Raw genomic sequence first — 18116 nt, forward strand, 5'->3', positions numbered from 1 at the left:
ACTGAAAAATATTCCTTTCATAGCACACTCTTTTGTTATGCCACCTTCATAGATTTTGTCAGCTTTTGATTCTATATCTTTAGTCAAACTGGGGAAAATTAGAGGTCTCCTCACTTTTTTTTTTTTTTAATATTCTTTATTAGAAATTTTTTGGCAAAGTTACAGAAAATCAATAGATACAATAGATACAAAAAAGAAGATTTAAAAAGCCTCAGTTACAACCATCGAAATAATTTTATGATTTCATGTTCTGTAAGTGCAGTAAAGTCTAAATTTCTTTACTTTATGTTTATCAAATCAAAATATAATGAAAACCAAGACTCAAGTAGAAGAGAAATATTTGGAGAGTTAGGTGTTAGAAACCGGAAAAAAATCAAATTAGTTAAGAGGTTACATACCCGTTAAAGTCAATGCGGTGATTATATTTCTCAATTTCCGGCTTAATTCATTGTGACTTCACCTTCAGGGAGTAAGCAGGTCAGTACCCTTCACTTTTTCCTATTTCCATATATATATATTAAGCTAACTAAATAATACTAAATGTTACACTATCGCTTAAGTTTCTATTCCTTCTAAACCTATATATATCAACTTTCCGTTAACCAATTTCAACTTATATTATACTCCTTCTGGTCTTATTATTCACTCCTGTATTTTTTGGATTCGATCATATAACATTCAGTAACATAAAAAAAAACTTGTATGACAATCAGTTAATATTCAACCGGGAAGCAATTTCTAGTATGTCATTTACTTCTGATATATAATTTTATCCAAAGCTGCTAGTTGGTTCTATATATTTCTCTGCTGGTTAAAGTGCAATTTGATGAGCTTGTTTGTCCATAACAAATAAATGCTGTATTTTTCGCTCTTCCATTCTTCCTGTCTGATCGGGAGTATCTTCTGTTTTTCCTAGGTGCTTTATGAGTACTACTAGACGTGCCGCTATGGTCAAAATGGAAACATTAAATGCAATATTTGTTTTTTTCCAATATCAATTTCTACCATTGTAGGGCTTAACAAATAAATTAACGGATGTTTCTTAAATTTTCTACCTATTATTTTTTCTATATTTGTAATGTATTTCAGACCAAAATGTTTTTTTGTTTTTTTGCAGGTCCACCATAGATGATGTCAGAGTCCTAGCTTCCTGCTCCACATTTCCAGCACTTCCTAGGTGAGTTTTTTTATTTATTTTTGCCATGATAATAGGTGTCATGTACCATCTATAATACATTTTTAAGCTTTGTTCCCATAAATCTGTATTGGGAGTACATTTATAGATGTTCTTATAAAAAATTTCCCATTGTTCTAATGTAATGTCGCTTTTGATTGATATTTTGGGCCTACTTAACCATATATTTTGTTTTACTATTTCAGTTTCTATTTTTTGTTGCAGGTGAGGTAATTAGTAGAGTTTACTGATTAATTTATTATTAGTCTCCTATAAGAATTTTATCCAATATTGTAGTCTCTACACTTATCCCCCAGTGTTTCATATCTGTTTTCCTAACTGTCTTGTAGTTGAGCATAAGTAAACCAATGGCAGGGCTGATCTTTAATCATTAGTGAGATTCCTTTGTTTTGACAAGTAATTTCATTATTTATTATTATTAATATGTTTTGTAGGTAAGCCACCTTTGGTTTCGCTTTCTATCTTTTATTTTCTGTAGTGGCCTTCCATTCTTTCGAAACCCAATTAGGTAATTTCCTATGGCAAATATATTTCTGTATTTTAGTCCAGATTTTTAAAAGCGCATATCTAAATGGAATGTAAGGTTCGAGAAAGTTGGTATCTCCTACTTGTTTATTTGAGGTGGAGGACAATATAATAGTTGTGCTTATCCCATTGTTATTAAGGCTTTCTAAAGTCAATAATTTATTTTTCTGTTAAGTTGATCCAGGTTTTAATCCATGTGATATAAGCTGCAGCTGTCGTGGAGTACAGCTGGAGGTCTCATAATGCATGCCTCCTCTGTTTTTATGCGTCTATAAGATGTTTGTATTTTATCCGGTTGGCTTCCTTCCTCCCCACCAAGAAATTTCAGCATTTACCATCTACATGCATTGGTTGAAAGTCTGTTTTGAGGTCAATAAAGGTAAGTTTTGAAAGAAAAACATGAATTTCGGTAGTATGGACATCTTTATTAAGGAAATCTTCCCATAAAAGGATAGATTTATGTTTCCCCTCTCATGTTGTGAAATTTTGTTTAATTCTCTCTGCTGCTATGTGTGTAATTATTTTTAATTAGGTTGTTATTATTATTTTCTAGTGTTATCCCAAGGTATTTTATTTTTTTCTCTACTTTAAATTCCGAGATTTGTTCTAGAGTCTGTATTTCCTTGTCACTGATATTTTTCGTTAACATTTTTGTTTTTTGATTATTGATTTTAAAGCCTGATAGTTGTCCGAATTTTGAGATCATTTTTAGTAAATGTGGAATTTTATCTAAAGGGTCTTCAACAAAGCATGCGATATCATCGGCGTATGCCTTAAGTTTATATTCCATTCCCTTGTATTTTATTCCTTTTATTATTTTGGAATCAATAATTTCTTTTAGAAGAGGTTCTAGGGTTAATATAAACAAAAGAGGTGACAGGGGACAACCCTGTCTAGTTCCTCTTGTAATAGGGAATTTTCTTGTTAATTCTCCATTAATATTTATTATCGCTTCTTGCTTGTTATAAATGTTATCTACCCCTTTAAGGAAGTTCCCGTTAATCCCGCATTCTTTTAAGGTTATCTTCATAAAATCCCAATTCACCCGATCGAAGGCCTTCTCCGCATCAAAACATATTATAGCCGTCTTTAATTGGGGTTTTTGGTTTATGTATTCTACAATGTCCAATACTGTCCTTATATTATGTGATAATTTTCTCCCTGGTAGAAATCCTGTTTGGTCTATGTTAATATAATTGTTCAATATTTTCTTTAATCTTCCGGCCAGGATTGATGAATAGATTTTATAATCAATATTTAACAATGATATGGGGCGGAAATCTTTTGTTTCTGGTATGTCACTAACTTTTTTAGGTATTAAGGATATTTGTGCTTGTGTCCATGATTCCGGGATTACATTACCCTGGAATACTTCATTAATCAGCTCAGTAAGTGGTGCTAAAACTGTATCTTTAAATGTTTTGTAATATATAGTTGAGATTCCGTCAATTCCTGGTGATTTATTTTTTAATTTAGATATTGCCTCATTTACCTCTGTTTCAGAAATTCTCTTGTTAAGATTCTTCTCTTCTTCTTTGGAAATTTTAAAAATGGGTCTATTTTTCAGGTAAGATTCTATTTCTTCATTCTGGGTTGTTTCTTTTTTATATAGTTGACTGTAATATTGTTGGATTAATGTCTCAATTTGTATAGGGTTGGTTACAATTTGGGTGTCGTTTTTTATTTGTGTAATAATTCTTTTCTCTTGTTTATTTCTAATCTTTGTTGCTAGCCATTTACCCGGTTTATTGCTTAATGTGTAATACTTTTGCTTCATATATATAGCATATCTGGTAGCTTCTTCTGTAATTAACATATTTAGTTGGTCTTTTATTATTTTCATTTTATTTATTAACTTCTTATTGCCGCTTTTGTTTGTAAGTTCTTTTTCTAATTTTTCCAATGTTGTTTCTAATGATATCTTTTTTTCTTTTCTTTCTCTATTTAAGGTTTTTTCCTCTTTCTTTATGACACCCCTCGCAAATGCCTTATGGGCATCCCAGATCGTGCCTTGATTTTTAATCGAATTTTTGTTTGTTTTCCAGAATTGTTGCAGTTCTTCTTTTATTTTTTTGGCACTTTTTTCATTCCTGATAACCCAATCCTTTATCTTCCAATTAGTATTTCTGATTCTTGTTCCTAACTCCCATTCTATGGGGTTATGATCTGATATAGTTTTACATTTTATTTTTATGGTTTTAGTCAGGCTGAACAGTGATTTCGAAGCCCATATCATATCAATTCTGGAGTTTGACTGGAACCTTGCTGAATAGTATGTGTATTCTAACGATTTCCCCTCTTTCCCTCTCCATATATCCATCACTTTCAATTCTTCCATCATTTTGAAGCATATTTTAGGCAGTTTGTTTTCTTTCATCAACTTAGTATCTTTTTTCTTTGATGTTTTCCTGTCTATCTTGGGGTCAATTATTCCATTAAAATCCCCCAGGATAACCCAGGTTCCTGTATTATATTCATTTAGGTGCTTATATAATTTTTGATAAAATTGTGCTTTTTTATTATTAGGAGCATATATTCCAGCTATTCGAATTATTTCGTTATTCCACTTAATTTCAACAAGTATATACTGTGCATCTGGATCTGAATATAACAGATTGGGGTTTAGATTTTCCTTAACGTATAAAGCAACCCCTCTTTTTTTTTTATTACCACCTGCGTGAAACAATTTGCCTAATCTGGGGTTAATTAAGTACTTCTCATCAGTTATCTTTATGTGTGTCTCTTGTAGACAAATTACCCCATACCCTCCTTTCCTAAGTTGATGGAAGAGGTTTTTCCTTTTGTTCGGATTGTTAAGGCCATTCACATTCCATGTTATTATTTGACATGTCATTTCAATAGGTCAATCAGTCAATAGTATATATGAAAAAAAAACACACAAAGAAAAGAAAAACAAGGTAAAGTTGTTCACCAATAGACTGTTAGTTACCTTACCACTTATGCCACTTATTGGCAAAGGCCCTTCAAATTTTTCTTATTTCTTGCCATAAATTCTTGGGCTTTAGAAACTGTTGTTATATTATAGTTTTTTCCATTGTATTGAAAGAAAAGTCCTTCTGGGATGTTCCATCGAAAATTAATTTCATTGAGGCGTAAAATGTCCACCAAGCCCTCATAGTCTTTTCGTTTCCTCCTGATAGACACTGGAATTTCTTTCAGTATGATTAAGTCCTTGCCATCCACTTGAAGTTTGTTAGCTGAGTGATAATGCAGTATCTGATCACGTAGGAGTTTTCTTGTAAAGTTAATGACAATGTCTCTAGGAAGTTTTCTGTCTTTGGCTATTTTCGAATTCACCCGATACATTCTATCCACTTCTCTATTTACATCTCTTTCGTCAATCTTCCAAATCATACTCAGTATCGGATTCATGCGTTCTTCCAAATTTTCCCTGTCAACCTCTGGGAAGCCACGTATACGTAAATAAGTTTCCTTTTGTCTGTATTCCAGCATGGCTGAGTTATCCAGCTGAATCTCAAATCGTTCTTTCAGAGTTTCTAATTTATCCTCCACCTCATTGGTGTGTTCAGTATTGTCTTTTAACGCTCTTTTAATTTGGTTCAGAGTGTCATCTATCTTTTTAAATTGAGTCATTTCTTTCTTAATATCAGTCATTTCCTGTCTTAACATTCCCAGCTGATCTTTTATTTCATTTTGGGAATTCATCATCTTTTCTAATAATTGTTCTAATCTTGGGTCATGTTCCATATTTTTCTCAGGAGTGGCAGTTCCTTGGCTCATCGTTACCTTAAGGCTTTTATTCTCAGCAGTTGCTTTTCTTGTAGCCATCAGTTAAATTGGTGTTGTAATTCACTCGGCCAGGTCGTTTCTCTTCTTTATTGCACTCTAATTGTAGCAGCTGTCAAAGAAGTCGTCTCCTCACTTGACCAGTGCCTGCTGTTCCCAATATGTATTCTTCACTCGATATGGATGCTTCAGGGACTTCACTCAAAGGACAGTGTAATCCTCAGGATCATTGAAACTAGGGCTCATTCCACCCATGCAGAATAATGCATTTTCAAACTGCTTTCAGTACTCTTTGAAGCTGTGCGGAATGGCAAAATCCACTTGCAAACAGTTGTGAAAGTGGTTTGAAAACGCATTATTTTGCGTGTGCGGAAGGGGCCTAAGAAAAGTGTTAAGCAGGGACTTATATTGGACTTGCTTTTATTTAACTTCTATATCAATGATAAGGTGGGTTATCCTCATAACATGAATTTTCTCTCCCCAAAACTAGCTGGAAGGCATATTTTAGTTCTGCTTTATGCAGACGATGCATAAAGAGTGCAGGGTTTTTACTGTGGCATGATGCAAAGTCTTGTCTTTAGCTGTTCTTGAAGGATGATACAAGAAGGTTCCCTGTTGGGAGAGACAATGTCCTTGTAAATCTGGACACAGAAATACTAGAACTTGTGGTTTCCCAGTGTCAGTACTATAAAAACATCTGTACTAACCTTATCTCACAGCTTCTATGTAGATTACCAGGGCACACAGAACAATTTAAAACTACTGTGCTGCTCACAGATACCAAAACTACTGTGCTGCTCACAGATACCAATTCTGATGGAACGTTGAATTCTATAAACAGCATTCTGATACAACATACTATGTGGCTAGATTCTGTTCAGCAGCACTTGAAATATATCATGGAATGTCTGTGCCATAAAATAGACTTAGATTTGAAAGTTATAGTCTCAGTGTTTTATCTGTTAATTTCATTGCCCCCTTGTGCCTACTCTTTTTTTTAGCTTTAAGTCTTTTGCTTTCTTTTAATTGTGTATACTTTTATTTACTTTATACAGGGCTGCATTGGTCTATGACCATAATAAAAATTCTGATTCTGAATAGCTTTCTTCAAATGTAGTGTTGTTCCAGTTGGTGATACCCTTACTCTGCTACAATAAATTCAGTTTGTGAAAATTTTAAAGGAAACCCATCCTGAAAATTTGTTACAATTTTGGCCAAGAGCTTATAAGTATTGCATTATCACTTTTCAATTTTTGAATGGTGCAGTTCTTCCAAATATCTGACCAGATGTTGTCGGTGTCTCCTGTATTGTTCACCAAAGACTTGCTTTGTTTATTCTGCTTATAATTAATTTTACTTCTTTTACTTCTAGTTTTATTTTTATTTACCTTTAAAAAGTTGAAGGTAATTGTTTTTTTCCCTTTAAAGTCTTGTCATGGCTTAAAGAATATGAGATACATGACAATCCAAATAACAAGCTTGGTGATCTCTCTCCCCTGTTCTCTCCCCCCCCCCCTCAAAAACCTAGGATTTGAGATGTACTTGTTTTGTTCACAATTCCATCGTGGTATTAGCATGACACATGTTCTTTGAAGCTTGTCATATTCTACTGGGCAAATACATAGGAAATTATTATATCAAAGGCAGCATCACTGATTCTAGCCAAGTTAGAGTAATCATAATGAGGTAACATTTACTGACGTTTCACCAAATTACATGTGCAGAGAAACAGATAGAAAACAAACTTTGCAAGGGTTACACACAAAAAAATCCTGCGTTTGTAGATCTTTCCCATTTCAGATTACAGCAAGCTTATTTGCTCCTTCCAGGGATATCTATTGTTCAGGTTTTTGCTTTCTTGCATTCAAAGCTTTCCTACTTGGGATTGCATTTTTTGGCAAATAAGAGAAGTAATAGAGAAAATCCTAGAAATGGGGCTCTATACATTTATTTGGTTTTTTAAAATACATACAGCAACCTTTTTACAACTTCACTATGTACTCCTTTATTCAAACTCTTTGATAAAAATTGAAACACAGTTCTTCCATCTATAACTGCTATTAGAAATCTCATTCTTTCTGAGAGTCAGGGCAAGGGCAGCTGCTTCACTTGCTTGTACTGAGCATGCTCAGTGCATGGAGCAGACTCAGTAACAGCGACAGAGGCAGCCTCTTTGAACAAGACAGTGAATTGAACGGGAAGGAAGGGTGAAATGGCAGACGAGAAGCAGGATCAGACTGCAAGCAGAATGCTTCTGCCAGAAGGAGATTCCAAGGCAGATGCCAAACTTATTCTGTATCACTGGACACAGTCATTCAGTTCCCAGAAGGTGAGTGAGTAGTCCTGCTGATTCCAGGAGTGTCAGATTTCAGGACCCGGACAGCTCCCAGGGTCCATTCCACCCACCTTTTGCACGGCTGTTGTGAATTAATGGACCATGCTTTCATCTATAAACAGATGCATACATCTGTAGATAGAGGAGGAAGAAAGAAAAGGATTGGATGCATAGGCCAGGACACCTTTTTAACAGGCCTCAGATTTCTTGCTGTTTTTTCATGGTTTATTGCCCATTTTAAGATTATCAACATTATGTATTTTCAAAGCCCCATGTCAAAAGAGCATTTCCTGCATGTCTCTTTATAATGATAATTAAGTACCATGAAGTCACAAACAATTTACGGTGATCATTCAAGGTGCTTTCAAGATAAGATATGAGCAGAGATGCCTTCCTTTGCTTAGCAATCCTTTGCATAGCAATTGCCTTCTTTTGCATAGCTACCCAGGATGGTCTCTCATCCAAGTTCTAATAATGACTGACCCTGCTTTGCTTGCAAACTGTGACAAGCTCAAGCTTGTCTGAGCTATTCATGCAGGTTATCTCCAGGGAGGAAAAAATAACAGATGGAACATTCTTAATAAGAAGGAAGCGTACATACAGAGGGAAAATGAGATGAAAGAGGTTGTCTAGCTCGGGTTCTATGTGTGCATCTTACAGTAATTGGCTTGGGTCCAGACTATTGTTTTGGTGGGTGCAAAGCTTTCAGCCCATACAGCATGACTTTCTCACCTCCTTCATTCCACACCAGCCTAAAATGCCCCCTCAGTCCTGCTGCTGGAGGAAATAGGACCCGTATGACACACACTTCTAGATCCATGTCCTTTGTGCAGGTTACCACATTACATCTGGCAATATATTGAAATATGCCATGATTGCTTTGTGTCACACTTCAACAAGCAAGTTTACAAATGTTTTCTAGGTGCGTTTGGTGATTGCTGAAAAAGACCTGAAATGTGAAGAGCATGATGTAAGCCTTCCCTTGAGTGAACACAATGAGCCTTGGTTCATGCGCCTCAATGCAACTGGAGAGGTTCCTGTCCTCGTTCATGGAGAAAATATCATTTGTGATGCTACTCAGATCATTGACTACCTTGAAGAGACTTTTGTGAATGGTAACAGCAAGACTTGTGTAGTTTTTGTTAATGCCAGTGCTGCATATGACTCGCATGGAGGTTTATGTAAAGTTGATTTACTGTGGCTTGAGCAAACTTGAGAGACCTCATTTTATCTGGATGGATGTGTAGTGTGCAATTTAATTCTTGTAGTGCACAGAAAAACTGGGATTGTTAGAATACCTTTTGCAGTGTGGATCTGGGGTACAAACAATGGTCATAGTCAGATGTTGGTAACCAGCCTTTCATCCCCATCTTTTTCATAGCTGCCTGTCATGGTGAGGTTTATATTAATAGTGTTGTACTGGTAAGAACATATTAAGTGTTACAACCTTGTTTTACCTTGTTAAGTATTCATGTCATGTATTCATGTTTCTCCAGAAAACCTTGTCATGTACTCATGTTTCTCCAGAAAAAACTCCAAGGCTAATGCCAGAAGAAGGAAGCATGTACTACCCAAGGGTTCAGCACTACAGGGAGCTCTTGGATTCCTTGCCAATGGATGCCTATACACATGGCTGCATTTTGCACCCTGAATTAGCAGTAGACTCTATGATTCCAGCTTATGCCACAACTAGAATTCGCAGTATGTCCTTTCATATCTTAATAACATTTCATGAGTCTGTGCTGGCTTCCCATAGGATTTCAAATCAAACTCACATTGCAGATTTTAGAAGAAGAAGTTTGGATTTATATCCCCCCTTTTTCTCCTGTAGGAGACTCAAAGGGGCTTTCAATCTCCTTTCCCTTCCCCCTCACAACAAACACCCTGTGAGGTAGGTGGGGCTGAGAGAGCTCAGAAGAACTGTGACTAGCCCAAGGTTACCCAGCTGGCATGTGTGGGAGTGCACAGGCTAATCTGAATTCCTCAGATAAGCCTCCACAGCTCAAGCGGCAGAGCGGGGAATCAAACCCGGATCCTCCAGATTAGAATGCCCCTGCTCTTAACCACTATGCCACTGCTGTGTGAAATGTAACTGTTGAGTCCTGTGAAATGTAACTGTCTTGAGTCCCATAGGTTACTGGGCATCTTGCAATCTGTCACTGCAATGAGGACACCCTCTTGTCAACTATACAACTCTTAAACCCATTGCAGCAATAAAGAGGCTGGTTCACATGATACACTTTTGTTGCTCATCAACTGCTGGCCTCACCCCCTGCCTCTGTATAATTGCCTGGTATAACTGCATGGAGTAAGTGGCCATGTGCATGCCCCTGTGCGCTATCAGCTATTTTTTGAAAGCAGTGTTGCTGATTGTGGGCAAGGAGGCATGGCCACTTACTCCATGCAGTTGCACTTAGTAGATGACCAGGGAAATGAATGGAGACAGGGAGCAGGTCAGCATATTCATGCCTACTTCCGCCGTGTAGTGAATTAATGTGCACTGGTAGGGATGTTGTTTGTACTGGGCTATCAACTGAACAATACAGATCTGTTTTCACTGAGATCCCAGGGCTTGGACATACATTAACTTTGAGAATGGAGCCTTAGATACCACTGGACTCTCTGTTGTTAGCCTTCTTATCAAAAAGTTCGTAATTCACTTTTTAAAGTTAACTATATTAACATTTACAACTAGCAATCTGGAGGAGATCGGATCAACTCTTGTTTTTGCTCTTATCAGGCCAAATAGGAAACACTGAATCTGAATTAAAGAAGCTTGCTGAAGAAAACCCAGATCTGCAAGATGCATATATCGCAAAACAGAAACGTCTTAAAGTAAGAACACAGTTTATTTATGCTTCAAGGTTTTCAGAATATGCTTTTAATGAGAAGTAAACCAGCAGATGCTGCATGTATTTACCCAAACAATAATTCCATCCTGTGGTAGTGCTGGTGGTAAGTGCTGTCAAGCCACAGCTGACTTATGGTGACCCCATAAAGTTTACAAGAAAAGAGATGGTGGGAGGTGGTTTGCCATTGTCTTCCTCCATGTGAGCTCAGAGAGTTCTGAGAGCACTGTGACTGGCCCAAGGTTATCCAGCAAACTTCATGTGGAGGAGTAAGGAATTGAACCTGGTTCTCCAGATTACAATCTGCTGCTCTTAACCAGTACACCACATTCGCTCTCCAATTCCATTACAAGGAGAAGTATGTGCAGTTGCAACCGTAAATAATCATTTATACATTTACTTTTTAATTTTAATTCATTATACATATATAGTGTTTGTATAACTTTGCTTATGTAGAGATGTTATTTGCCATTATTGCTGCTGGACAGTATCTGTTTTGGTTGACTGGTTGTGTGTCAATGAGCAATGAAGCACACCATTCTTCTTATTTTTTAGAGTAAACTTATGGATCATGATAACATAAAGTACTTAAAGAAAATACTGGATGAACTGGAAAAAGTTTTGGATCAGGTTGAGACTGAGTTGCAAAGAAGAAATGAAGAAACACCCGGTAGGGAATTCTGTATGTTTCACTGTTCATTAGACTATAGCTATTCTAATTTGGCCATGATGAACCATCTATCAACAACCTGTTTGCCTACTCAGTGATCTCTGCTTGGGCCTATCCCTGAAAATGGTTTCGAAACTGCATCTTCTCTGATGTTTTTGGCCTATTCTTTGGTGAGGATGGGTCTTAGCATAGTGGCACAGGATCTCACTTAATTTTGAGTAGCAATTTAAAATATTCAAAGCAGAATTAGGAAAGAGGACAACCAAGAAGAGTACAACCAAGATGATTAAGTGGCCAGGGCACCTCTTATGAGGAAAGGCTGAAGACTCTGGGACTTTCAGCTTTAGGACATAAGACGACTAATGTGGAACATCACAGAGATTTATAAAATGATACACAAGGTAGAGACAGTAGACAGAGATAATTTTTCTACCCCTCCAAAATACTGGAACTCAGGGTCATCCAATTTAAGTTGATGGACAGTAGCTTCAGAGGGACAAAAGGAAATACATTGCTCAACAAATGTCTAAATATGGAATTTGACTTCAGAGGTTGTTAGTGAGGGCCTCAGGCAATGACAACTTTAAAAGAGGATTAGTCAGATGGAGGCTAGGTCTATCAGTGACTTCTATCCATGAGGTTTAACGGGAAGCATCACATTTAGAGGCAGTAAACTTCTGAATACCAGTGCCAGGAGGCAACATCAGAAGGCCTTAACTTTTAAGCCCTATTGTTGACACTTTGGAATAACTGATTGGCCACTGTGTCAAACAGGATGCTGGACTACATGGACCACTAGTCTAATCCATCATAGTTTATGTCCTCATATACTTATGTTCTAACTGATTATTACCTTTAAAACTCTTGGCCTAGTATACATTAGTATATATATAATTCTTTAGAAAGATACAAGTGGGGGACCCACAAGGATTGGCAGGGAGCATCTCATTGTCTTCTCTCCATTTTCTTTTTCCATTCTCCGAAAATCCTTATATCTTCTCCAAGGTTACCATGTTTCCGCGAATATAAGACAGTGTCTTATATTAATTTTTGCTCCCCAAGATGCACTATGTCTTATTTTCAGGGGATGTCTTATTTTTCCGCTCCACAGCTGCATGCTCTGGTGTTCTGTTCGACAGGCATGCTTCCAAACAAAAACTTTGCTACGTCTTACTTTTGGGGGATGCTTTATATTTAGCACTTCAGCAAAACCTCTACTACATCTTATTTTCAGGGGATGTCTTATTTTCGCGTAAACAGGGTACTAGTGCAAGACTGGAAACCAGTGGAAGAATCTCCAGCAATGTGATGATAGCACTTCCAGAACAACCCATTCTGTTGTGCCAGAAAGTACATCAGGATGCTGGCTAATACCCCTTCATTAACCCCAATTTCTCCCACTACCCATCCAAGCAGCAGTGGGCAGTGTTGGCAGGAGGTGGGAGGTCTCCTGCCAGCTGGGAGATCTGGCAACCCTAGCTTCTTCCCTTTCCCTTCTTCCTTCTGTCCTTCCCAGCCACCAGTCAAACTACTTTCAACTGGCAGTTTGTCTTCAGCTTTCCTTCCTTCCCTTCTCTTCACAGCCACACCCTGCAAACACTATAGTACAATTACACAGTGTTGACCATCCGGCTGTTTCCACTCACACAGTGCTGGCCACTGGATTATGTTGCACAGTGGGTGACCCACAAAAATTGGGGCGGGGTGATCTAATTTCTTAAAGCTACAGGAGTTGCTTCTATTATTTTGGAGGGTTTTAAACTCTCTCTGCATATTTTTTTTAAGATTTCAGTTTTTTCTGCAAATTTAGGGGTTTTCTTAGGTAGAAAGATTTTATTATCCACAGATGTGACCATGTTGAAATTTAGATATACTGATGGTCCATACTTCACCAAATACAAGAATTTCCCTCTAAAATTGATATATATTCTTAAGAAAATAAATATTTTCTTACATAACATTAAACACAGATGAATTTTATAACTTCTGGCCTATTTTTTAAAAATTATTATTTTTATGTTTTTTTCTTCCACCCTATACCTGAAAGTCTCAGGGTGGGTTACAAAATTAGACTCATAAAAGTAATTAAATCTGATACAACTTAAAAACAATTACAACACATAACAATAAAATGTATTCAAAATTAATTAAGTATATTAATTTTTTAAAAAACCTGTTTAAAAATTCATGATATTACTAAAAGGGAGAAACCATTTCCACAGCTAAATGCCAGGGAAAATAAGTGCACCCTTACCAAATTTCTAGATGTATATAAAGAAAATGCTTGATCGGCCTCGGGGGGAGATCATTCCACAATCTAGGGGTCACCACTTAGAAAGGTCTCCACCTTTTTTACTTCTGAAGGTGGTGGTACCACCAGAAGGGCTTCATCTGCTGATCTTGGGGCACGAGCAGATTAATATGGGAAAAGGCATTCCTTTCGCTATTTGGGGCCCAAGATGTTTAGGCATTATAAGTCAAAGATAATTTTAGTACAAAGCATTGTACAAAGGTCCTAATAATGCAATATGAAATGCTTTTGTTTGTTACAGTGATAACTCTAGTAAGGTCTTAGGTACAATACTAGCAAATATAATATTTTTCTCATTGGTAGTGTAGTTTATTGCTGCTTGAGACAATTAGGAAAGGCTACAAGTTTCCAGTGTTTCTTACTGTTCTTATCTTAGATTAAATGATGCATCCTGCCTTCTTTGTGGCAGATGTGATTTATATTTCTCTTCAGAACATTTATGTTTATTCATGGTTATTATGTTTAAATTTTTCAGGGCAAAATTTTCATTCAAAACTTGAAAAGTCTACTGAAGTTTAAGACCAATAAAATTAATCCAAAACAGGAAGTGACAAATGTAGACTAAGTAAATAAACAGGACAAGGTTTATAGAGATTGTGATGAATGTAGAAGCAATTTTTAGCTCCTAAAATTATAGAGGTGGTTCCTTAGCATCAGATTCAAATGTAATATATCACTATGGACTATCTTCTTAGCTAACTGACTTGTTGTGGCAGGTGTCCATTTTCAGTATTGTGAGGTAAGTAGCAATTTCCTCTTGAAGTACATGTTTATCCCTTATTTTTGAAGAACTCCTTTTCTGTGTTTCAAATGAACGTGAGGTTGGATAGTAGAAAAGATCTGTGCATGCCTGTGGAGATGTTTTTCACAGATTGCCCCCTCTGTAACAGCCCTCTAATTCCCTCTCCTCCTACATTTTGAGGGAGCATTTTGACCTGTAAGGAGAGGCAGAAGGTGGGGACACTGAACTTTCATGCACAGAAATATTAGATGGGATCCCACACTTAATGTGGAAAGTAAGGTGGAATTTTGCAAGCTGTCCAGATATTTGAGGTGCAGGGGCGGAGTGAGAGCGAACTGCGCCCGGGGCATGCCTACGCCCCCTGCCCCCGCCACACCCCAGAACGCCCCCGCACAGGTGCATGCCTGGGGCTTTGCGCCCCACCCGGTCCCGTTGGTGCTACACCACTGTTGAGATGTGAAATACAATCTTGGTTTAAATGCTAGAGAGGAAAAAATACCCGTGGGTCTTTTCAGTAAGGAAACTACTTTCCAGCTGTTTTAATGAGAATCACATCCTCAAGTCAATTTTGAGAGAAATCTTGGACCAATGGCGACTCTGCAAAAAATCATTCAGACTCATGGTCTTGGGAAATCTTTTAATCAATCCTGTAGCATTTTATTCCTCAGCTCCTTTTATATCTTTTTTTTGTGATTAGAAAATGAGCAGCAACCCTGGCTCTGTGGTGAATTTTTCAGCTTGGCTGATGTATCCCTTGCTGTTACACTGCATCGTTTGAAATTCATTGGACTGGCAAGGAGAAGCTGGGGAAATGGAAAGCGACCCAACTTGGAAATTTACTACAATCGGGTCTTGAAGAGAACAACATTTCACAAAGTTCTAGGACACGTCAACAACATATTAATCTCAGCAGTTCTTCCAACTGCATTTCGGGTGGCCAAGAAGAGGGCACCTAGAGTTTTTGGCACTACTCTTTTGGTTGGTTTCCTAGCAGGAATAGGGTACTTTGCTTTCATTTGTCTTCGGAAGAGATTTGCCAATATGCTGGTATCTATTAGAGCAAGTCACAGTTATCTGTAGATGTTCCATCTGCTTTTCCCAAAGAAGGAGATCTGATTGATAAGACAAGCCACTACATTCTCATAGCACAGTATATTCATGTTAATACAGAAACACAATGGCAACACAGAGGTAATGGAAATTAAATTTTAAAAGAAAGTGAGACGATGTAAAGTACTTTTCAAACTGTGGATCCTATGGAAATATGCAATTCGATAAATCTCACAATTTTTATTGCTAGTTTCAAATCTATTAGCACCTTAGGGACTAGATAAGATTTTCTAGCTATAAGATTTCAGAAGAAACGAGCTTTGATTCTCAAAAGTTTACACCCTGAAAATCTTGATGGTCTCTAAAGTGCTACTGGACTTGAAACTAGGCATTCTATTGCTGACCAACACAGCTATCCTCTGAAACAATTTTTACTAAAAGCCATTTTTAAAATGTTATTTTATGTGATCATTTGACAATTAAGCATTTTCACACTGCTTATGCACCACCTTGAAAGTAGCACATAGACAGGCCTTAGACTGGGATATTAAATGTGGGGAAATGTCTTTCTTCTATGTTAATGATTTGTTTGGCAGATATTAGATTGCAAGGACCAGTTGAATGTAAATTGACACAATGGCACAAACTGAATTCCCATTTGGAAAGCTCACGAGAAGTTGGAGTAGACACTAGGGTACACAGTGGACTGGTTTCCAAGAAACAAATTACAGGTGAGTATCAGAAACTGTTGATCACCTGTTAGTTACTGTAATGGTACACATGCTTTGCATAATAATTGCACAGAATATATTGTACCACAAATTAACTAATCACTTATGTGCATGATACACTTGATATTATATGTGTTTAATTTTTATGGAAGCATATTTTATGTGTTGGTGAGTGAATGTAGTCCTGGTGGTGCCTCAGAAAATATCTTATCCATAAATCCAAGAATTCGTACATTTGTAAATGAACATGTGTCCAATGAGTTGTTGTTCTATTTTTTGCCAAATAAAATCGGTCAACCAACTTGGAATTTGATGTGACTCTTAAGTATGATGGATTCATTGTGCTTTAAATAGAGAAGTGCATGCAGAACTGTAATTGGAAACACAGACCTTCTCAACAGTGGAAGGAGGTCTCACCTGAAAGTCCCAGGGACTCTGGAGTTGGTGGAAGAAATGCTATTGATGTTTGTGATTCTTGCAATTAGAGAGGCTGGTTGCCACATTAGCTGCTGTTCCATGAGCTGCTGAATGGCAATATTTTGAGGATATCTAAGGCCCTTTCCACAAGAGTTGTTTGCAACTAATCTTGTCACCAAATGCTACATTTTTGTCCTTTGAATTCCACGCTTTTTCTTTTGTTTGGTTCTGGAAACATTTTCATTTCATTTTTCCTTGGTTATTTTCTGGAGCACTTTTACAGTGATTTTTTTCTATCCATTTCCAAGCCCTTGAGAGTGCTATCACGTTAAAATGGTCCCCATCAAACATCTGGCCCTTATACAACCCTTGTATAAGTGCCAAACCTCCCCTTCGGGCATTTTTTCCTTCCCCTCCTTTATTTTTGAAAGGATTTTATTACCTAGTTATGTAATGTTCAGGCAAAGCAAGAAGCAGGGGCAATTGGATCAATCTTTATCAATTTCCCATACAGCTTTTGCAATGTTAAGGTTCAGGCACTGATGCAAAGAAGCAGGGGCGATTTGATCAGCTTTTTCAAGTTCATGTCAAACCAGTGATGTAATGTTAAGGTGAAGATACAGTTGGGAGTGAATGAAATTGACAAGTAACAATTGTGCATTACTGCAGCTCTAATTCATCTGAAAAATGTGTGTGTGTTTTTGGAGGGGGTGGACAATGGTGCCTGCTCCAGTAGGTTTTCTGGCTTCCATTTTGTGTGGATGGTTCTCGGGGTAGAAATGGAAGCTGGGACATATATTGAATTGCCAGCTCAGCGTAACTGTACAGTAACTCTAGAGTGCCTGCACAAAAGAAAAAAAAGGGAGGGTTTTTCTTCTGCCTCACGAATGACATCCCACCACCATTAGGAATAATATGTTTTCAGCAGCAGTAGTGCGTGATATAAATGCAACTAACAAGGGGAAAATGATGTGGGAATGGAGATGTGCAGAATGATTTCACAGAAAATGCTTCCAAAATCCAAAGTTTGACCACTAGGAAAATCTGTGGTAAGCTGTGCATATGGAGAAGGCCATAGTCTTGGCTTGCATGAGCAGCATTTCAGCTGACACTACTGATTCTGCCACTGCCCCTTGCTCACAGTAGGTTCTACCTTCAACTCCCAGTAGAGCTGAGGTGGCCGGGACAGCACTGCCACTGTGCCACCTCCAGAGGGCTTCCAGGTGGTATTTATTTATTTTATTTATTTATTATTTGATTTCGTATACCGCCCTATCCCCAAAGGGCTCAGGGCGGTGAACAATATAAAAGCATATATAAACATAAATATATAAAAGTTTAAAATTTTCATTCTAAAACAGTATCCCACGAACCCATATGCAACCCTCCCAAGAAGAGTGATGGGTCCCGATGATGTTAGGGACCCTATACAGCAGGGGGAGGATGAAAGCAGGGCACCCTCAGCGGCTGGTCTCTCCGAAGGCCGATTGGAACAATTAGGTCTTGCAGGCCCCTCACGGAAC

At 37.5% G+C, this 18116-nt stretch overlaps 2 protein-coding genes across 2 annotated transcripts; one reads left to right on the forward strand and one right to left on the reverse strand.

Moving 5' to 3' along the window:
- Window positions 1-891: 891 nt before the first annotated feature.
- Window positions 892-5614, reverse strand: LOC125438713. Its single transcript, XM_048507165.1, has 2 exons — window positions 4676-5614; window positions 892-945 (listed from the first exon to the last, which is right to left on the reverse strand). Exon 1 carries the CDS (start codon window positions 5528-5530, stop codon window positions 4688-4690), a length of 843 nt encoding a protein of 280 aa, XP_048363122.1. The 5' UTR covers window positions 5531-5614; the 3' UTR covers window positions 892-945; window positions 4676-4687.
- A 2019-nt stretch (window positions 5615-7633) lies between these two features.
- Window positions 7634-16489, forward strand: GDAP1 (ganglioside induced differentiation associated protein 1). The gene is made up of 6 exons (XM_048508341.1): window positions 7634-7817; window positions 8746-8938; window positions 9351-9524; window positions 10564-10658; window positions 11228-11342; window positions 15093-16489. Exons 1-6 carry the CDS (start codon window positions 7701-7703, stop codon window positions 15473-15475), a joined length of 1077 nt encoding a protein of 358 aa, XP_048364298.1. The 5' UTR covers window positions 7634-7700; the 3' UTR covers window positions 15476-16489.
- The last annotated feature ends 1627 nt before the right edge of the window (window positions 16490-18116 follow it).

Source organism: Sphaerodactylus townsendi, linkage group LG09, assembly GCF_021028975.2.
Source record: "Sphaerodactylus townsendi isolate TG3544 linkage group LG09, MPM_Stown_v2.3, whole genome shotgun sequence".
Lineage (NCBI taxonomy): Eukaryota > Metazoa > Chordata > Lepidosauria > Squamata > Sphaerodactylidae > Sphaerodactylus > Sphaerodactylus townsendi.

What these genes read in the sequence shown, in the direction of transcription:
- LOC125438713 (XM_048507165.1), bottom strand. Translation starts at nt 5,530, where the DNA reads ATGGCTACAAGAAAAGCAACTGCTGAGAATAAAAGCCTTAAGGTAACG.
- GDAP1 (XM_048508341.1), top strand. Translation starts at nt 7,701, where the DNA reads ATGGCAGACGAGAAGCAGGATCAGACTGCAAGCAGAATGCTTCTGCCA. An exon ending in TGAAGAGACTTTTGTGAATG is followed by an intron (nt 8,939 to 9,350) that starts GTAACAGCAAGA and finishes ATGTTTCTCCAG; the next exon opens with AAAAAACTCCAAGGCTAATG. An exon ending in AAGAAATGAAGAAACACCCG is followed by an intron (nt 11,343 to 15,092) that starts GTAGGGAATTCT and finishes TTTTGTGATTAG; the next exon opens with AAAATGAGCAGCAACCCTGG.